This window comes from Coturnix japonica, chromosome 2 (genome assembly GCF_054131305.1).
Source record: "Coturnix japonica strain WE chromosome 2, WE-NBRP24, whole genome shotgun sequence".
In the NCBI taxonomy this organism is placed as follows: Eukaryota; Metazoa; Chordata; class Aves; order Galliformes; family Phasianidae; genus Coturnix; species Coturnix japonica.
Window position 1 is genome coordinate 104,896,153 of NC_140664.1, and position 21,250 is coordinate 104,917,402.

Here is a 21,250-nt window from a genome sequence, read left to right on the forward strand (position 1 = left end):
TGCAAAATTAGATTAAGGAAGCAAAGAAAAAAAGAAACAACAAAAAACTACTACGGAGATGCTGTGTAAATTCATCCTTCCCTTGCTGGAGTTTTACAAGTGTTGTATAATATTACAATTTTATGTGTTCCTTCTTGGCTTCAGAACTGTTGTAAGGATCAATATACTACATAAGAAAGGGATAAACAGAAAACAGCTCAGCGCTTTCTTTTCTTTTTCCCTCCTGGCCAAAGGAGAAAAAAAGGCTTGCAAAGCACATTCTGCACAGAAATCACCCCCGCCCCCCCACCCCCCCACCCCACCCCTCATCACCCCTGCACTTAATTAAAAGTACTTTTTTACATACATGCAAATAATAATAATTGCTTTAAAGTGGAAAAAGAACAGTTGGGACCTACATTGAGCACTGTGCCGGTGTTGCCACTCTGTTTGTGCCAATCCACTGAAGCATGCTTTGAGAGCCTTCTCTTGGAGCATGCAGGAAGACGGACTCGCAGTGTAGAAATCCAGCATCTGAGCAGGGCTCACTGCTAGAACATCCATACAGTCAAACATGATTCCCCCTGTACAGAATGCCTGCAAAAGTGCTTTCCTCTAGGTGTGGAGGAAAATGGCACATAAAAGTACACCCAACTCCATCAAACTCTGCCCCTTTTTTGGCACGTAGGCTGTTGGTCTTTTTCCCAGACCAGAATCATGAATTATGACAGACAACACAGCTAAAAGCCTGTAATTGATCCAAATGATCATTTACCATTTTCCAGGCTGCCCAGCCAATCCAGCAAGATGGGGGGAAACAAGCCGCATTCCAAGTTTTAGCTCCGTTCAATATCCCCCAAAATCTCTCTAGAACCAGTCCTGCTCCTCAGACTCTTGCCGGCTGCCTGCAGCTCCTCGCGCGGTGCGGACGGCCGAGTCCCGGGGTTGAAACAGCTCCGGTAAGACCTCTGGATCCCCCTCAGCCATGAATAGATCCTTCTGCCTCTGAACAGCTCACTTCCTACTACTTGTGTCACACAGAATGAAAGATTGAATTGCCTAATATATGCGAGTGAACTTTCTGTGAACCCTTCCCAGGCTGCTAACCTTCAAATGACCCAGGCGTCTGACATCACCAGCTCCCAGGATTCTCACACGGCTTAAAAACTCCCAGCAGCCCGGCAGCGAGCAGGCAGCGGGCGGTGAGGGCGAGCGCGGCCCTCCCTGGGTCGCCCCGCTTTGTTGGGGCTGGCAAAAGAGAGTGAGGAGGCGAAGAAAAAATAAATAAATTAAATAAAAAATAAAAATTAAAAAAATCAGGAGGAGGAGAATCACGCCGGGAATAGAAACAGGCCCTGTGCTGGCTGGGAGGCTGTTTGCATAGCACCGCTTTAGGTGGTTGCTGCGAGCGGGGGTTTGCGCATCTCAGCTCAATTTGCTGAAACTTCTGTGCCCCCTCCCCGCTCCCTTCTCCCCCCGCCACATTCCTTTGCTCCCCTGGAGAGTCCATGAGCAACGCCCAGGCGTCTGCTGCTGCAGCAGAGCCACAGCCACAGGCATCACCCGAGCTTTGGGGCAGCACGGAGCCGCCTCACCCCGGAGAGGCACCACCGCTTGGTGCTGCCCGCAGAGGGATGACTGGCACAGCCCTACTCTTGCTGCGCCCATCCCTGACATAGTGGGGTCTGCAGGTCCCCTTCTCTCCTCACCAGCACTTTTCTCACTCCCAAAACAAGCATCAGTGTGTTACAACTGCAGAGGAGCCAGGCCATGCTTCTCGGTGCTCCCAGGCTTGCCCACTGGGCTGGGGTTTGTCCCTGCAGTATGCCAATGTAGGTGCAGAACAGTGAGACCACAGCCCAGCCTGGGACAGGAGGCAACTCCCTCCTCTCCCATCCTGGCTGCCGCCATCCCAGGTCTTGCCTGTCTCTGATTAGCTGAGAGGGGCAGGGCTGGCTCGCCTGGCCCCGGAGGGGCTGTATCAGCTTTCACACAGCTAATGAGCCCCAGCTACCAGGAGGGTGAGAGGGGAAAAAGGCAATGGGCTTCTTTGTGGGGTCCGGACCTACCCGGTTCTCATCCTGCTCCCCACAGATATTGATAAGAGGAGGCCACAGATGCCCCCAGGCAGAGCACCCAGCTGTCCCTCACACCCGTGCACTGCAGAGGCTGCCATGTCATCCCTCACCAACATTTTGAAGGCACAGGGCTACCCCTGCCTTCAATTCGTGGCTAGAGACCCACCCCAACACCGACACAGCAGCATTTCTGGCATCCCTCCCTTGTGGTCCCATGATGGGTTGCACAGCCTTGCCAGGGCCAGCCTTAGCCAGCACTGTGTGCATGGCTCTTTTCTGGCCTACCCTTTGCATCAAGCCAGCGCAAAGCCGCCTTCTGTAAATAATCACCCTCTGCAAAGTCTTGCTTCCAAAGAGACTCCATAGAGACCTTATTCCTACAGACACTTTAAAAGTGGAAAATAACATTGAGGAGCCTGGAAGCACTCCCTCTGCCCTACTGGAAAGGACACAAGCTAAATGACCACATATATGCTTTTACTTTCAGTGAATGTGCCAAGTATCTGGCAGAGTGAGTGTGCACAGCCCTGAGGAGCCCAGGGTGAGATTTCCAGAGGCACAAAGGAGCCTGGTTCCAGGAGAGGCAAGATTCCTTTCTCTGCTTTTCAGCCATCCCTCCCTTCTCCCCTGCAGTCACTTGTGTGGCTTCTCAGTATTTCATGAAAATCAAAAGCTAGCTCAGGTTGGAAAACTGGAAAATGAAACACTCCATTACTGCATGTTTTCTCAAATCCCAAAATCCGAGCCTGGCAGAGCAGGGGACACTGTTCAGGGTAAAGGCACACAATTGAGGACTGTAAAGAAATACTGGAGAGAGATTCACTCTGGGACCTGTGCAACCAGTTTAATGGATGTGATGTCCTCCCTACAAAAAGTCCTTTGATGAACTGAGAGCTCTGTGACAATGCCTGTAGATTGTATTAACAAAACTTTTCACAAAGGTTCAAGAATTTAAATAAAAAACAAAGACGACCCCCACACACTTGCTCCCTTGAAACTGATACATCCATATTGCAAACAAGCAGCCAGAGAAAGACCTGTTGTAATCTGGAAGAGATAAAAACAAAAGCTTTCTTAACATTTTTTTCCCCCTCGGATGGCAGAACTCGAGCTGTCCCTGCAGCAGGCAGCATCTCTTTCCACCTTCCCTCTAGGTAGAAGAGTGACAAAACTGCCGTTTAACACTGTGTTTTTAAGGACTTTCTAAGTTTGTCAGGATGTCCTCCCCCATGCTGGAAAGTCCTCAGGCCGATTAAGTCCCTGACACTCAGTAATCTGAAAATTATGCACAGCACATGTTTATCCAAAAAAGTCATCTTTTAGGAAAAGCTTGTTTAAACCATTTCAGCCCAGCAAGCAGAATTCTCCGTAGTAAAATGACAAGTGAAAAAGTGGTTAAATTTCCTCTACAATCTCAGCTGGCTATATTGCTGCAATTTGGTTTGTTTTGAGTAACAGAGCTAAATTAGAAGGCAGCATTTTCTAACCAAATGATACAGCATGCACGAGAAGTTTGGAATATGCAGTGTGTCATCACAAAAATAACTTGAAGGGATCATACAAAACACAGTATGTTTTGTCAGTCTCTGATTTAGAGAGAAAATAGCATTTTGTGCAGACCAGGGCTCTTGGAACAGTTTAAGCTGAAGCCAAGAAAAACATATTGCCCGTGTGAGTTAAAATAAATGAAATCATACAAACAGAAATTCACTTTTCTGTTTATTCCATTACCAGTCTTCTAAAACCGAATTTACAAATAAAACCTGCCCGTTTTGCTGCAAAACGCAGACTGGCAACTTCTGAAAGTAAACGTCAGGAAGTCAAGCGTAGCTGCGTTTGAATTGAAAAAGATTGCTTTTTCACACCGTATCTAAATGAGCCAGGTAGCTCATCATGTTTTATTACGAATAATAGTTGTGCTAATGCTTACACTTATTACAAAAACCACATGTAATTAATGAATTCTTCAAATAGTCTCATCATTTGCTCACATGCTCTTTCTACAATACGGTAATTGATGTATCTCGTATTTCACTTTGAAATAGCATGATACTTGCGGTTTTTTAAACAGAGTATCAGGAAAAGCTACACTCATAAAGCGGTGGGTATTTCCTAATTGAGATCAGGACTAACCACAATTATTGTGATAACTAATAGCCCTCTAATTCAAACGTAATGAAACTTTAAGTAATGCCACATATTTTAAATGTCTACCCAGCTCATACGGAGGTGCAGCAAGCAGGAAACTTCGCTCTGATATCTTCCCTTTTATCCATGCAAAGAAATCATGATTTCACATCGCCGCTTTGATCTGTTTTCTCTCAGACTGCAATGGCAGAAACTTTACAATAAACATATTCTTAGCCATAAGCGAAATAAAAAGCAAAAGTTCAAGTCAGAAATCTATTTCCTTTGGTGTTACTGTATATTTGTCAGTGTGACATAGCACATTTGAAACCCATAATCATAAAACAAAAATTTACAGCCAAGGTTTAGGGTCTACATCTGTTTCTCTGGTTTTTGTACTGCAATTACCCACTGGACAATTCGGAGAGAAGCACTATGAATCATGTGCTACACACGTTTGTGCTGGTCACTTTTTCTTCAGCACGAGAGTCTGAGGATGCTGTAACATGCCTCAATGAGAAAGGGCATTAACTAGAATTAGGGTTAGCGCACTAGGCTTTCTAAATAAAAAGGGCTTTACTACAAGCAACACAGTACTCTTGGAGTATTGCAGGCATATTTACGGCATGGAAAAATTAAGAAGTACATGCAAAAAATCTCTAAAACGAGTACCTCAGGGGAGGCATACGTTTTTTTTGCATGCATGCATTTTACTATTAATCAAATGTAGCACTCTCTTGAAACAGTTTTGACAGCAGAGTAAATGGTTACTAGTGAATGATGTGTGTGTTTAAGCAGTGAAAGCAGAGACAAAGTAATGTTTTCTTCTACTCCCTAGGCAAGAGCTGACACTAAGCTTGCTGCCTCAGCTTTGATACTCACAGATTCCTTTGTGTCAGTTGCTGGGAGAATCACTGGCAGTTCACTAACCCTGCCTCACACACAGGGGCTTTGATTTTTACCTCTTCATTGAGAATAGATGTTAATATGAAACAGTACTTGTCAGCTTTGACTTTGTATTTTCTTTTTTCTCCCTCTACAACTGGTGATACAGAGTTTCACACCTGAAAAAATGAATCCCCCTAACACTACATGCATATGTATATATATATTAATGTTGTAGGATGTTTTCCTCCAATCTCAAGCACAAGAATGATGTTAAAAGATTGTAAGGAAAAAAAACTTGCTGGGACACAGGAGAATGCTGAATATTTAAAACTCCAAGGCTGTTCTGAGGGAATGGAGATCCATCCTGAGCAAGAATGGCCCACAAGAAAATTAAACCAGTAAAATTACTGGCACAAAATGACACAAATGGCATGGACAACCATGAAGTACAGCAAAATTAAGTCAAAAAGGAGCTTCTTGTCACTGTTGTACGCTACTGTGCACAATGACTGAGACAGGAATTTGCATGTAACAGGAAGAATTACTTCAGGCCTGAAACGTAGCAGCAACTGGCGAAAGAGTATTCAGTGCACAACAATATTTGATTTCAGATGGGAAAAATGGAGTTAATCAGCTCCACATCCAGAAGTTGGGCATACAACCAGCCTGCACGTCACCTATGAGGGATAAAGGCTTTTTCTCTGTTTTAATCAGTGGATATGTAATTGTAAAGATGCCTTTAAAGCTGACTGCTTAACTTAAAGTAATTTAAAGTAAAAGTAATTCATCTCACAAACTGGAGCAGGCTACCATGTTTCTTAGAATCCACTCTGCAGTTTACATTCCTTTGGCCCAAAGCCAGGGAAACAGAACTGCCCTGGCTGATAGAACTGGAAGTGTATCTGGTTCAGCAGCACATTTCTAAGAATGACTAGATCTTCCTAAGGAAAACACAGGAATCCATAGTGATTGGCAAAGTGTAACTCACCCACAGGTCCCTTGACAGCCTCTTCTCTAACAGAAAATCACTTACACATTATAACATGAGATTTATTATCCTTTTCAAATTTGTTTTTATTAATAATATTCTAGATATTCATATATATCCAATGTGGGTTTTTTTTTTAGATTGTGATAAATCTGTAGCTCTGTGACACAAAAGGAGACAGTAAGTCATTAGACTTTAGTGAACCAAGAGGGATAAATACTTTTTTTAGAACACTGCAGAACTCATCCATGTTGCAAGGAAAGGAAAACACAGCCCAAGCCGCACCTCCCTGAGGCCCCAAAGGCCGACTGCTGCCGGTTCCAGAAAGGCTGGCAAACAGGCAATGACATCATCAGCCCAAAGGCTGGATGACATGCATTTTTGAAAGATATAAAAAGAGAAAGTATTATTACATTTAAAATTGGCTGCATACTGAATAGCCTTCTTCATGTTTGCTGCTCGGGAGATCCTGCAAACACCATGCTAAATGGTTGCCAGGAAAAGAAGGAAAAAAGGATGGTTTCATTTTGCTTTCTTTTTAAATGACCAGAAACTGTTGTTTCAGGGTTTTGCCAAGAAAGACATTTTTACTGCTAGCTTATAAATCCCTCAAAACAGAAAGTCATAATGGAAATGCTGAGGTAACTACGGTGCCATGCATGGCACTGATACACTGCATTATATAATCCAGGGAGAACGAGGGCTGGGAGATCTATAAACTCCAAGAAGAAGCAAGAGGTAAGAAGTAGAAGAGTAAGTTGAAATATTGAATGTTAATGCTTCTAACAATAGTTTCCCGTATGCTGATTGTGTGCATGGTTGGCAGAAGACAAAAGTGCACAAAGCTCATTTAAAGATAGATATTAAAAGGTTCCAAAAATTTATTTGAGCATTTATTTTGTATCTGACCTTTTAAAAGAGGAAAAAATGAAAAGTTACCTGACAAAAGTATAATATCTCCTGATGTCCTGATACCCTGAATGGCACTTCATGATGTGAATATAAATAATGTTGAGGCTGAACTAATGTTTAAGGCTGACTTAAGTAACATTTGGGACTTGTGTTCATGCACTGCTGCAGGGTTAACCTATACAGGGTGATTCCAGATGCCCACAAATAGCAGAAATGTGCTTGCACAGAGTTCTGGTCACATAAAACCTCATCGTAGATGGACTGGATTTTGTTGCTAGTATAAAAAAGAATAGAACCACAGTTTGGCAGCCTAACACTGATTCACAGAATCACAGAATCCTTAAGAGTTGGAAGAGACCTTTAAAGGTCATCTAGTTCAACTCCCCTGCAAAGAACAGGGACAATTCCTGACAATTCAACATCTGCATAGCTAGCTCCCCATCATGCCCACATCAAATACTGAAAGAATAGTCCAATATCCTACCTGGGGGTATCTCAAGCAGCAAAATTAAGGAGGAAATAACAGGGAAATGTGTTGGTATACCTACCTACCTAGCAGGTACAAGGACAGCAATGACAACTTGGTGATACAGTCTGAATGGCCCTAGTAATGATGGTCAAGCATACACCTCTAGCCTGCCTGTTGCTCTAAGGTACTGCCACAATTGCACCTTTGTTTTATTGTGGAGTTGTACTTTCTGTCTGGAAAGGAAACAGACTGGGGAACAGCATGTATGATTGGTTTTTGTTTTGTTTTGTTTGTTTGTTTGTTTGTTTGTTTGTTTTTTGTAAATGATGTGGAATCACCAAGGAAAAGTGGTCACTATTTGGAAAACTGGCTTCTATTTCCCTTTGTAGGGTATGTGTCATCAATACTGCGCAAATTAACTGAGGACACACATCCTCTCAGGAACACTGTTATCATGTTAACTACATTGGGGCGGTCTGATAAGTAAACTCTGCTAGTTCGGCCAGTTTTACGAGCAGGTTATCACAGAGTAACTACTGCTGAGTAGGTAAGGGATTCTGTGCATCCCTATTATGGTACACCAACTGTGTCCATAATTAGGTTGTTGCAGGTACAACTCTTTCAGATGAGGAAAGACCATTTCCTTACCCTCCCTTGTTTTATCAACATTAACGTTCAAACACAGATAAGATCTCAGCAGACAGCAAAAATTAAGCTGGACTTGCATTATGTTCAAGCAATGGCAGCATAAATGATATCAAGTCCAAAACATTGCAAAGGTGCTTTCTGATTTTCAGACTCCGTTAGAATACAGCAATCAAGTTGTACTTTGGCGCATTCCTCAAATTCTACTTGACCTCTGCAATTTAAGTTCACAATTCACAAAAAAAACCTGCTTGGTCTCAACCAGATTGATTAAGCTAGTCCCATAGTGGCTAAAGAGACCCTCAAATTCCCATACACATAGTTAGCAAGATGCCCACAGAAACGAATAGAAGAGACTGAATGTGTAGATTATGGGCATGCTCAGGAAATCATAACTGAAATATATATATATATGTGTGTGTGTGTGTGTGTGCGTTTAAATAAACAGCACTGGGGTGCAGTTGAAGACTGGTGGTCAACAGCACATTGTTTCAGTCCTTGTGCAATATCATTTTTCTTTTCACTTCTGGGACCATATGTAGTGGAAAATATTCAAGGTGGTTTTTAAGAACCTAATACATGTGTGGCTTGACAGGTATATAAAGCTATCAGATCTGCTTTGCCTAAGACAGACCCAAATCCTTCATTTTGATATCTCAAGCCTACTTCTGATTAAATAGTTCTCCTTAAACCTTGCTGCTGCACTGAAAAAGAAAACAAACTCATTCCTATTAATCCATCTGTAGTTTTGGACAAACCTCCTTAAGAACAGCCTTCTCATCCATGCTACATTTATCTTCCACATACTCTTATCAGCTGTAGGCTATCAGAAGAACAGACTTTGCCTGCCTTTACACAGAGCTGTACAAAGAAAAAGGTATGGAAGGAATCCCTTTCCCTCCCCAAGATGGCTCTGAGGTCTAGCCCTTACTGCATCCATCCATTCTGTCTTCAGCATTAAGTAGTCTAAAGGACATGCCAAGAGACAGAGCTGTGGCCTGACTTTTTCAAGGAGCCATATAAAAAAATGGATAGGGAAACAAGCCACAGTCCACAGAAGGTTTAGTTACAGAAGGCATATGAACACTCCCAATTCTGATAAACGCTCCATCTTTTCATGTTATATAATCTTGTTACATATCATGTTATTTTCACCAAGATCCTAAATAACAAGTTAGCAAGTATGTGTCACTTGAAGATGTCAGAAAGTCACATTTGCTGGATCCCTAAATTTGTCTAAAACTCATTAATTTATTTGTTTTTAATAGAACCAGACTTACTAGGAGTACAAATGCTCATTGCTGATGCTTAAGCCTATTCTGCTAGATGAACAATACTGGAACATTATGTCACTCGGAGACAGAACTGCGTAAGCATGTAAGAAAGGCCATGAGCTTTGCCAACACAAGTTATCAGGCAGAACCTCACTGGAAAAAATGAGGCACAAAGATCCAAGTGAAGTGTAAAACATATTGAGAATTCAATGACATGTTGACAAATACCATTCCACTCTTTTTCTTCCTATCAGAACCCGGCAGCCGAAGCAAAGATTTCTAAGTAGTGTTTTTACAGGCTTAGTCTCCCCGTCATCTTATCAGTAGACTTCAAAGAGATTTTAGGTGGATCTCCTCCAGGAAAAAAGAAAGAGAAAAACAACAAAAAACTCAGACGTTCCACCTCTTCCATACAAATATGCTGGTGCAATCACAGGGGCTTTCCTTGAGCTGCAGAACTTTAAGAAAACACACCTGGCTCTTCTGAAGGAGAAAACTTCATGCTTCAGCTCTTAAGCCTTGAGTGACCCTAAGAAGAGGAAGAGCTAAAGAGAGAGTCTAATCAGGACACAGAGAAAATGAATACTGGCTTCTTGAAATATCTTAGGCAGGAAGGAACAGCTTAAGGTTCAGATGTTTAGTTACCATTTCTGCACAAAATATACACTGAAGGCTGCGTACACAGGTGAGAACATAAAGGTGGGAGAAGGTTTTCCTGAGAATCAAAAGAGAAGTTCTTTTGGAAGTACCATCTTCTATGAATCTTCAAGTTTTGATGCAAGGCAGATTTTTCTACACACAACTCAAAAGTTGTCTAAAAGTAACATTTTCAGTACAATACATGCCTTTGTACTGTTATTTTCTGGCTTTGGTGCAGAATACAATTATTTAAGACTCTGCAGGAGAGTATGAAAGGAGCTAAAGTGTAATTCTAGTTCAGAAAATGTCCAATAACTGACAACATGTAAGAAACAGAAGATAGATGCTTTGTATTGTCGATCTGAGCCTCATTGGCTGGAACCCTGACTCTCCCAGCAGGACTCAGTTACATAGCAACTCCTGAGGGCAGATTAACCCTTTCCCAGTAACTGTATTTGACATGATTCAAAACATCTTTTCCTCCTTCTGCTTCAAAATAATTCTGTAGGCTTGCCAAAAATATTTGGAAAAAATGAGTTTAATGCTACTAGAGTAAAAGCAAAACTATCTAACTCACCATGGGATACCCACGGCACAACAAACAGACAAGAAAGGGAGTTTAGATCAGATTGAATTATATTTAATATAACTGGATGTTGTGATGTATAGGAAACATAGAACATACTTTTCATAATATTGTTCATGCTTACTCTGTGGGGGTCCTATATGGACTGCATTTACAAGCACCAGTAGTTTCTATCACCTAAATTCTGCCTGCTCATCAACTTCTGTGAGGATAATTATTGAAGCATTAAAAAATCCTGAGCTGATGTAGATAAAACTTAAGTAATCTATATGGGAATTTTTCACCATCACAGAATGTATTGCTTTCATCCCAAACTGTACAATGACCACTGTGAACTGCTAAAAAACTGCAAATTTCATGATATTAGTTGTTTAGTAAATTTTTCTATTTACTGCCATCGAGTAATTACATGAGATTCTCAGTTCTCATTAAAATAAGTGCATTAAGTTTATGTATTTATGCATTAAACCTAAGTGCAAATGTAAGCATACATGCATTAAATATAAACATTAAGTAGGATATACAAACAACTGTGATGATAGTGCCATTCTCTTGGTTATCGAGGATAACAGAGTTTGATTCTAGAAATGTTGAAAGCTCAGACAACAGACTCCTAAAGCACTCTCTTTAAATCTCGCATTTCAAACCTGTTGGTTCTCCCTCCCTTTTGAAAGAGTGGGATGGACAGGGGGACCTGGAAAGGAAAATGTCCTCACTCAAGGCATGCATTGTGTGATTACACTTCTCCACTGTGAGCCACAGCTGTATAACATTAGGAAATGGATTCACTAGGGCTTCCAATGGAGAAAATAAATGATCAGACTGATAAACACTTATTTCTGACTTTCTTCTGGTCACAATAGGTGCAAACTCTGTATCTCAATTCTTGTTTTCACATACACAGAGAATCATTTTAAAGTTTCTTTTTGTCTTCACTGCTTTGAAATAGTACATAACCACAGTATATTAGCAAAAGAACTTACAGATATGTTTAAGACATTCCTTTTCTAACCATTTCAAACACTAAAAGTTCATCTGTATTTTCTCTGTTTGGTCCTCATAGACTGCTTATAAATATAGATAGAACAGATAGATAGCATCTTAAGTTATATTCATTATTTAATTTAGTTTCACATGTGGGTAATTTGAAAGCTCCTCTTGAACATTTCAGTTGCTCTCTCCATAAAACTCAGGTAATCAATATAGTGTAAGAGAGGCTAGTTCAAAAACAGGTGCTTAAAATATTTTCTGGTTAAAAATTAATTAATAAGAATCCATTTCTAATACTGGATTAAGAAAACAGTCTATATTTTTCTATATTTGTGAAGTTAAAACTACCACTGGCACTACTGGAAACTTGGTCTCTAAATGGAAAGTTTTGAACCCAAAGGACTAGATTCAATATGGTCATACTCTGTTGAAAATACCTTCTTGTACAAATGCTACTTGACACCTCTCAAATATTTGTACCCTTCATTAAACTAATGCTTTCCTGCATAATGAGCAAGACAGTAGAAAATATAGGTGTATTCCAATGTCTCATTACTACTAAGGTAGGACATATCAAAATAAATTTGTAACTGTATCACTATATCAATCTCCAGTATTACCGCATCAGTACTATACCCATAATTAACTACCTGCAGGTCAAATGTCTAATAAATCCTTAGAAATTAAATGTATAATTTGTCAAAACCACATGCCTTCATAAATTGATTATTCAGAATTTAGAAGCTTTTTAATTAGGAAGAAATTTATGCAATACCATGTGTAATAATTACGAATCAGCTCTTCTGTGATATTTTTGTACATCAGCAAAAATTAAAACACTGAAAAACATTACCAGGTCATTGCAGTATTTCAATGTCAGAAGAAACACATAGTTTAAATCTAGAGGTTAAAGATATTTTCCCGTATCTTTTACATCTTACACGGCTTTAAGATCTCAGGACTGGAATCATTAACCAAATACAAAATCAATGAGAAAAAGATCTAATCTGACCATTTTCAAGTACAGAGTCACTAAAAATGATTTATGCCACTGTAAAACTTTTTACCATGCTCCTGTAGTTTTACTAACAGCGCATATTCTAAGTCAAACTTCCATTTTATGCTACACTGAACAGTATTTTGCTTCTTTTGTGTCTTCCAGATAAAACTCCAAAAGCATTTTACACTTTAAAAGTGTAGTCTTCGTAACAGGCTCCAGGAAGAGGGCTATGACCTCTGGTTGCCAAATGGAAAACTAAAGAAAGAGAGTGTTAAGCGATATTCATTAACAGCATGCAAGAAGCTAAAATCGCACCCCAGCTCTCCTGCTTCCCTCTCCTGTGTGTTAACCATGGGGCTATTCAGATCTGCCCCCCACCCCCAAGGGCTCTGGGTACTTCTATCAACATTTCATAGGAGAAGATTTTTTTTGACAGAGAACACAAAAGCTGCTTTGTTGGAAGTCTGGACACTTTTTTTTCTACCTAATAAAAACATGAATAGAAGTGGGACCTCAGTAAGCATATGGCAGAAAGTCTGGACTAACTGAAAAAAGGGGCCTAGAAAAGTTTGCTCTCTGTCATTCTCAAATGTGTTTACTGCTGGACGTATATGGTGTAAATAAGAAGTATGCAGAACACACCATAATGGAACATTGTTTATGTGCACATCCTGGCAAATGCATATACAGCACAGAGACTATTTCTAAGCAGAACATAAACACAAAGGGCGAGTGATGACAAACAAGTATTCCAAGGCAAGAAAAATGTTATTCCATATACAAACCAAATAAACTAAAGTGGTTTCTCCTCTGCTAAGATCCAACTGGCAGCTCTCAGCTGCACACACTCTGTGGCTGTTAAAGAAATGAGAGATATCCCAGGCTTACTGGTTGGCTTTCCTATACTTCAGCAACCTCATTATGCTCCCGATATTAAAAAGAAAAACACAGTTAAGATTTTATTTCACTCTTTGCAAAAACAAAACAAAACAACCTTTTGTGTGAGCCTGAGTAGGAGCTGGGGAGACAGGGCTGATGCCAAGTAAAGACCATAAGGATTTAAGGCATGGCTTTCCTAGTCCGATTACCCACTGAAAGATACAGACACATTTCTCTCTTCTGAAGGTCTCTCTCACAAACCTATTACACGGCTTTAGTAAGCAACACAATTGTGACAGTAACTTCGAGGTTTTATGCTCCTGGCAGAATTTTTTCCCATTTAATCACTACTCATAAAAAAAGGGGTTTACCAAACCCACGTCCCTGCAATTTCAAGATAGCAAACAAGGGGATGAACTTTTTTTAAATTTTGCTTACTTTTCTAGAACAGAATATCATGCTTTGACAGCTGCTATTTAAATAAAGGGGTGTAATTTTATTCCTTTAAAACTAACTTCAAATGCATGCCCAACTAAAAGAGGAAGAAAAGATGACAAGTAGGAAAACAGCCGGTAGATTGACATCCTATTACAGGGATCTCAGTTTAGCAGGGTGGTTGGATTAGATCTCCAGAGGACCCTTCCAACCTCTATGATTTGGTGCCTCTGTGATTCTGTAATACATGCTAGACTGGGAAGTGAAGTTGAACTGCACCTCTGCCATGACAAAGTCTTCTGCTTCACCGGAGCTCCTGCCATGGGTCATAATGGCAAAGAAGAGGATATGCGATGGCTCTTGCAAAGCTGATTTACAGTGGATGTTGCAATGATTTTAAATGAAAGGCTTTTGTTAAAGCTCTGCCTCTTACACCCTCACGCTCCCTTAAAGAAAGACTTTAAAATACGTGAATAATCTTAAATAGTTTTGCCAAATTGCTCAACTTCACGGTGAGACTTAAAAAAAGCTTCTTCTCTTTTCATAAGCTTCAGCAGTCAAGTGAGGATCTTAGTTTTCATTTAAGAAGAATTCATTTTTCAGGATTAAGAAGGACGGCCTTAGACATGACCAGACTGGCATGCTGAAAGACTAAGAAAGTAAAGGATAAGGAAGAAATACTCTAAATTACTATAATTAAGTACTTTAATTTGTATGCCAGTGTTATGATTTATTTTACCTTCTGGGAAGTCATAAGTACAAGAATGAATTCAGAACCTGCAAAAGAGGCGTCACAAATGTACTGCAAATGCCCTGATACAGGAAAGTCTGTATGCCTTACTAATTATTGCCCGCTCTGTTCTACCCTGCACATTGTGGTTTTACTAGATAACTACAAGAAAATAGTATTCTTTATACTCTCCCCCATCTCTCTTTAAATTAAAACTGAATTGTTATTTTAACCCTACTCAAGTATGTAATATAGTGATGATTGTAAATCTTGATGATCACAAAATCCCTTTGATTTATCCCTCAGTTTACTATCCTTAACAAACATAATCCTAAAAACAGCACAGGGGAAGATCTTATAGGCCTGAAAATGATGGAGGGGGAGCAAAGAATGACTATATACCTAAAGCTACAGCTTCAGGGCTCATGGTTTTTCTGTCAGGAGGCTTCCTGAATGCTGCTAATAAGGTCCTGTCAATGGAACCAGAACCATTTATTTATAGTAAAAAGGCCTTCAGTGTGGGAAGAAATTTTTTCCAGTAAAAAATTAATAAAAAGCTTATAGATGTGGGATTTGAATCTAACAACAGACATAAGTATCTCTAAATACGTAGGAAAACATGAATATTATTAAAGGTGGTATGTCCATGCTCCACATCCTCCCCCTCTAGAACTGAAGTCGTGACCATGACAGCATGCTCAAAGCTTATGTGAATACACTAGGCCTAGTTCTAAACTATGAGTAACCATATGGCAATAGACACATGAGGATAGGCAAAAAATACATTTATTTTCTATTCACTGTTCCGCACTGCCATAGCCCTACTTTGCAAGAAAATACATGCAGATATATGCTGGCATTTTATCAAAGACTGCCTGTCTTGTCTATCAGCCCTGGCATTAGCCAAGTTAGAGCCACCATTCTGCAACACTGCTGATCTTGAGATCATATTGGGAACCTGTGTTCAAACATTATCCTAGCTCAAAGTCTTACACATAAATTTCGGAAGGTCTGTGTACAAAACCAGCTCTCCCTCTTGACTGTACCTGTATTCATAAGTGCTCTTTGCCATCTCTGGAATCATTCAGTTTGAAGAAATGGCTCTTTGATTAATGACATGCAGTATTTTCATCTCTTCATTTGACCTACCCAAGGAATCTGATGCGGAATCCTGAGGACCTATCCAAAAATTTCTGAAAGTTTCCAGTCCATTCTACTTATGGCATTTTGCATTGCAAAATATTTGGGTATATTGGCAAGATGACAGTGCCCTAAGAGGCATCATCCTCTTCTTGTGTTCAGCTACTGACACAGATCTGATTAAAGGTAGAAAGGATCTTGTTGTTCGCTGTCTATACTTCCCAAATGCCCTCAACTTATGTAGCAGTGATGCAACGGCTGTTTTGATTATGTTCTTACAAAGATTTAGAAAATATACTTATAGCACATGAATAGGACAGTTTATAACATGGGAATTCTGGTCACCTATCTGGAGTTTAACTGGAATCACAGAATGTCTCTCAGTGTTCCCACTGGCACACTGAATTGGAGCCAAGCTTGTCATGCTTTACTAACTTCATTAAAAAGGGCACATTAGTGTTTTTAATACAGTGAAATGTTTGCTTATTTCTCATCAAGGAGAATAAGAATTACATCCTGGAAATTAAGAAATGCTAAATTTCCCCTACAACTAAGTGTGACATTTAACCAAAATATCCATGGTTATCACACCAGTAACACACTATTGTCTGTGAGGATCCTAGCCCATCTTTCCTCATCAGTTGGCTCCCAATTGTGTCTAATCATTAGTCACCACAGTTGTCATTAACCTTGCCTTTTTCTAGCTAAAGGAAAAACTTTAGCCAGAACAGCAACTTTTTTCACATGCCTGGTATCCACTCCTTACCCTGCCCTGAATGTTCTCTGTTAATAAGGATAGGAGAATTTCACGAGCACAAGGATGCTGGTTATCCAGACAAGACACACACACCTGCTTATGTACTTCTGGAACTACACCTCTAGATAAGTTTCCCCATCCTGAATGCCCTTTGTTCTGAAAATGCCAGAAGGGAAGAAGTACGGTCCCATGCAGATGGTATGAAGGTTTACCTCCCAGCATCAGTGAAGAGACCCCAGGCCAGGCAGTCCTTGGACTTACCCTTTTACTCCCTGGGACAACATGGAATGCAGCACAGCATGAGGGCGTAGAGCTGAGAGCTACAGCCAAGAGAAGGAAATCCTTTTAATGGTCTCATCCCAGAGTAGAAACCTTAAAAAATCAACTTTACCACTTACCTGATATTCAAAGAGGAAAAAGCTACTGTAATCAGTAACAACTGTGTGCCTTTAGTGAAAGGTAATTCTAACAGGAAAATCTCTGCACCTAAAGCTGTCAGAGTGCTGTTGTAGCTTCCTTATCTTTCTCAGGATTTCTCATGTTCAGTACATTAAAGTGAGACCTGCAGGTGAACAAGATTGATGGCAAATACTTTATCACTAAATACAAGCACTCAAACCAAGGCAGCTCTGGAGGTTGACAATCCTGGCTTAAACACTCTCTTGAGCTAACCATGCTGCTCCTAGGGCAAAAACTATAAAAAATAACACAAAAGTTAAGTACAAAAATGCCAGAATTTTCAGGAGTGCAGTGGAGTCATCTAGCAGATCTTTTTTCAAGTAAAGGTTTGTAATCACTTTCGTGAAATGGATTCTGATCTCCAAATACATAATCTCTTGAGCCTACATGACATTTCCATTGTTGATACATTATGTTCAGATATCCCTGCTTGTTTAAAGTCTTAATGGTCAATTTTAGTGCATGATTAGTAAGAAAATCTGCAGTTCTGCGGTACTGACAAAAATAAATAACAGTAGAGCTATATGTGCAGGATTCCTTCATTTTTTAAATCATTTTTCATTGATATTTGTGTTTTAAGTTCATATGCTTTCAAAGCCAGGGTAATTTCCACAGGAGCAAAAGATTTAAGAGCTGTGTTGTTGTTGTTGTTTTTATGAGTTGGGAATAATGGAAGTGCTCAGTCTATAGGGAAGTCTGGAGTCTGAAAAGTGGATGGACAAACATCTTTATTGTCACAGCAAATGAAACTCGATACTGATTTTTTCTGATTCATACTGCAGATGTCATATCAAGTTACATAGATGTAAACCCACTGGAAATAACAGCAGCTCTGAATTACTGATAGTCAAATATAGCAGTATTTGGCCAAACACAAAAGCAGGAAAATGAATATGCAAATGCATATATGAATTAAGATAACAACATTACACATACATTTCTGTACTAGCCTATGAGGATTTGCTGTTTAATTCCCTGTGTTGCAAACATTTTGAGAGTAGGCTTTTAGATGGTAAGATATAGAATTAGTATGAATTTCGACCACCATTTTCAAACCAAGCACTTAAAGTTAAAATAAATAGCTTTATGGTTGCTCAGTGTCCATACTGCATATATACATTGATAACCACTAAGGTGGGCAGGATAGATGACACTCTAGTAGTGACTTTTAGGGATGCACCTTCTGCCTGCATCAAATTAGATAACATTGTTGCTGGTCCACAATGAGAAAAAACTACCAGAAAAATGGGGTCTCTGGAGATACTTCATAAAAATGAAAACCCAGTAACAAAGCTCGTTTAATTTGGGCTACAGAGATCTAGAAATTATCATGCATATCACTTTTTCATGAGACCTAAAGGATAAAAAAATAAGCAAAAACTCAACTCACAGAATGAGAGCCCTAAAAATAAAAATAAAAATAAAAAAGAATAGCAATTAGGTTTGAGTAGATGAAGAAGGACATTGTAAGAAGCAGTGCTATTTTTTGTTGTTATTTTTCTTTTTGGACTGTTTTGTTTATAAATAGGATAGAACAGTGCAGAAGGGTTTAACATGGCTTCTTGATGCGTTTTTGTTTCTTTGTTTTTGTTTTTGTTTTTAATGGTGATTCCTATCTACTACAAAAGCAATTTACCTTTGCATTATCAGTCTTTAATCTTTCAGGAGAGTTTTAAAGACCAAGTTAAGCTTCTAATCTTGCATATTGTCTGCGTGACACATTTAAAAAGAAACCTGGAGAGCTATAGCTGCTTAAATCAATTGCATTCAGGGCAGTGCTGGATTTCCTGTTTGTTTGCTTTTGGCCTCTCCGCATATTGGTTCAGGACTCAGGGCTGGTCTCGGCTGCAGAGATAATGCAAAGACAGAGTACTTCTTTTCCTCTGGCTGCTGAGGAACTCCCTGCTTTAGATTAGAAAATAACTAATGATTGTGTGTCCCTGTATGCTTTGGAGTAGGGCCCCTTATTTTATCTACATGGCAGCTACCTGTCAACGTGTGGTGCTTGGAGTAGCGCACTGGGAGTTCATACACACCAAGACTATCTAAACAGACCATTAAGTGCTAGTAAAGTAACACATGTGAACGACAGGTCAATAAATTTTAAACAACTTATGTTCACTGCAAAGACCTGGCTGTTTCAGAACGAGCTGTGTTTACATAAAATCAATTTTTACAAGCATCTTAATAATTAGGGAATATACCACAATAATAATTGTATTCTGAATTCAATGTAACAGTTCCAAAGGAATTCAGTGAATCCTTTGCTTGTTTACCTACTTCTGCCTCTTTTCCACAGCTCAAGCTTCTTAGATAGCACTTCACTTTTACAGAAAATGCTGATTCCAAAGCAAATCCAAAAAAGGAGGACTTGTTACTTCTAATGCTAACATACCCCAATGTTCTTCCCTCTATATACTCACCTAGAAAATGACCAAGAGATCAGCAATTCACACTTCTGACATAGACTGTTATTTTTACCCCTTCTAACAATATTTGCCAAAGCCATCATTTTAAAATCAATTACTGTACCCGGTACAACCTACGCATGCAAAGGAAGCTGGAATTACATGCATCTGATTTTAGATAAAAAAAGATCAAAAAGTTCGAATTAAATGATGGTTGAGACCTCAACTTCCTGATTGCTACATGATGTCAGTCCAATAATTTAAAAGCTGCATATGTGTACTCAAATAAACATATGCACATGCTGCATGCACTCGCACCCAACTGCAAATAGAAGGCAAATAAAAGAACCCAAATTCTGCAATAACGACTAAACTAAATGTTATCCACAGCTACAGTGGCCAAGGCACTGGCAAGCTGATTTACAGATCTGAACTTACACTTCATTTTTGTTGCTTTTCAGCTACAAGCAAAAGACTTTAGCATGTTGTGAGTGCTATAAATTCACATTTGCCACAAGAACCCATGATGCCATCTGTTCCCTAGAGCGTTTACATAAAGTATGCCAATGCAAACCATCTGCAAACTGTTCTTGCATGCGAATTCTTGTGATAATACAATGTGGTACATTTGCAATTTCAAATGGAGACCACTTGAGCTTCTTTGTAATTGCCATGCCTAAATCAGATGTTCTATAGAAACCTCTTTAGAACAGGATTGTGGGGTATTTTGTTGGTGGTTTTGCTGAAGTCCTTGATGTTAACTCTTTACCATTATTTTCCGCAAGAAAATAGTATGCTTTAAGATAAGGGTGAGAGGAAGGAACACAGAAGCAGTTCATCTTCCATACCCCCAAGCTAAGGGCTTTAAAAAAAAAAAACAAAAAACACTATTTTGGAAACAAAAAAGAGAGTGGGACCTTGGCTACTTCTATTAAGGATTGGATTGTACAAACCATAGCAGGAAACTAGGGTTGCAGAGCGCTGTAACTCCTTCCATTGCAGAATTACATCTCAGCTTTGGTTTTCCTTGTCATAATTATAAGCATTTTATTCTTGTTATTTTAAAAAGTTGAAACAAAATGATAGGGAACTATTCTATCATTGACCAGGCAACAAGACACGATTCCATGCACAGTGCAGCACACCAGGGCTGCCTCTCACTCCAGCAACAAGCCCAGTGGATGCCTGTGCATTAACTGATGCTTGAAGAGCGTATTATAGACTGACTGGAGAAACGATTAGCAATTCTTAAAAGATTCAATCAGCTTGTAATTTGCTTCAGTCTACTCTCATTCTTTGTGAAAATGAATGTCAGTCTGGATATCCGCTACTCTGTGAGTGCCACTGCTGGGAAATATGCTCATCAGCTATCCCCATGCACCAGCCTCCTAACTAAATCCTAATAAAACTAGCTCTGAGATTTTAATTTCCATCACTCACCTACTCCAGACATTAAACACTGTGAAGGGTGATATACTTTATACAATTACATATGACTGATAGTTTTCATTTGTTTAAGTGCAAAGGCCCTATTTTCCATCATCATCTTCTCAGTAAAAAAGAAGGTAAGCGCTTACATATACGGTGCACCTCCTGCTATCCTTACAGCTAGCAAATGCTAATTTTTAGTGCTAGCTCTACCTATTTCTTCAGCAAAACTTCTTCCTAGCTCCCTCCAGAGCCTCAGGGGCCGGTACTGTGTTTTTCACAATGGTTATGTATGTTGTGCTTTGTTGGAGACTTCGGCATGCTTTAAATTTATGCGAGAGAAAAAAGATGATCAAAGTAGCAGGAATACCTGAGCTTCTACCACTGCTGATAGCTCGCTTTCACTGAGCAAGCCCCAGCAGCATCTGTCATTAACACA

General features: G+C 39.7%; 1 protein-coding gene and 1 long non-coding RNA gene across 18 annotated transcripts in view; one reads left to right on the forward strand and one right to left on the reverse strand.

The window, feature by feature from the left end:
- Positions 1-21,135, forward strand: part of LOC146762109 (uncharacterized) — a 44,151-nt gene extending 23,016 nt beyond the window's left edge. Inside the window, exon 2 of the long non-coding RNA XR_014942959.1 lies at positions 12,738-21,135. This is a non-coding gene — a long non-coding RNA (uncharacterized LOC146762109). The remainder of the gene's footprint in view (positions 1-12,737) is intronic.
- Positions 1-21,250, reverse strand: part of RARB (retinoic acid receptor beta) — a 322,222-nt gene that overhangs the window by 103,343 nt on the left and 197,629 nt on the right. For 3 of the 17 annotated variants that reach the window (XM_085538377.1, XM_015853907.3, XM_015853906.3), the window contains exon 1: positions 399-1,018. The exons of 13 other annotated variants lie outside the window; for them this stretch is intronic. In XM_085538377.1, the coding sequence (XP_085394503.1) occupies positions 399-555 (157 nt within the window). In that variant the 5' untranslated portion in view covers positions 556-1,018. Of the gene's footprint in view, positions 1-398; positions 1,019-21,250 lie in introns of those variants that run through there. One more of the 17 variants, XM_015853908.3, reaches the window with a different exon arrangement.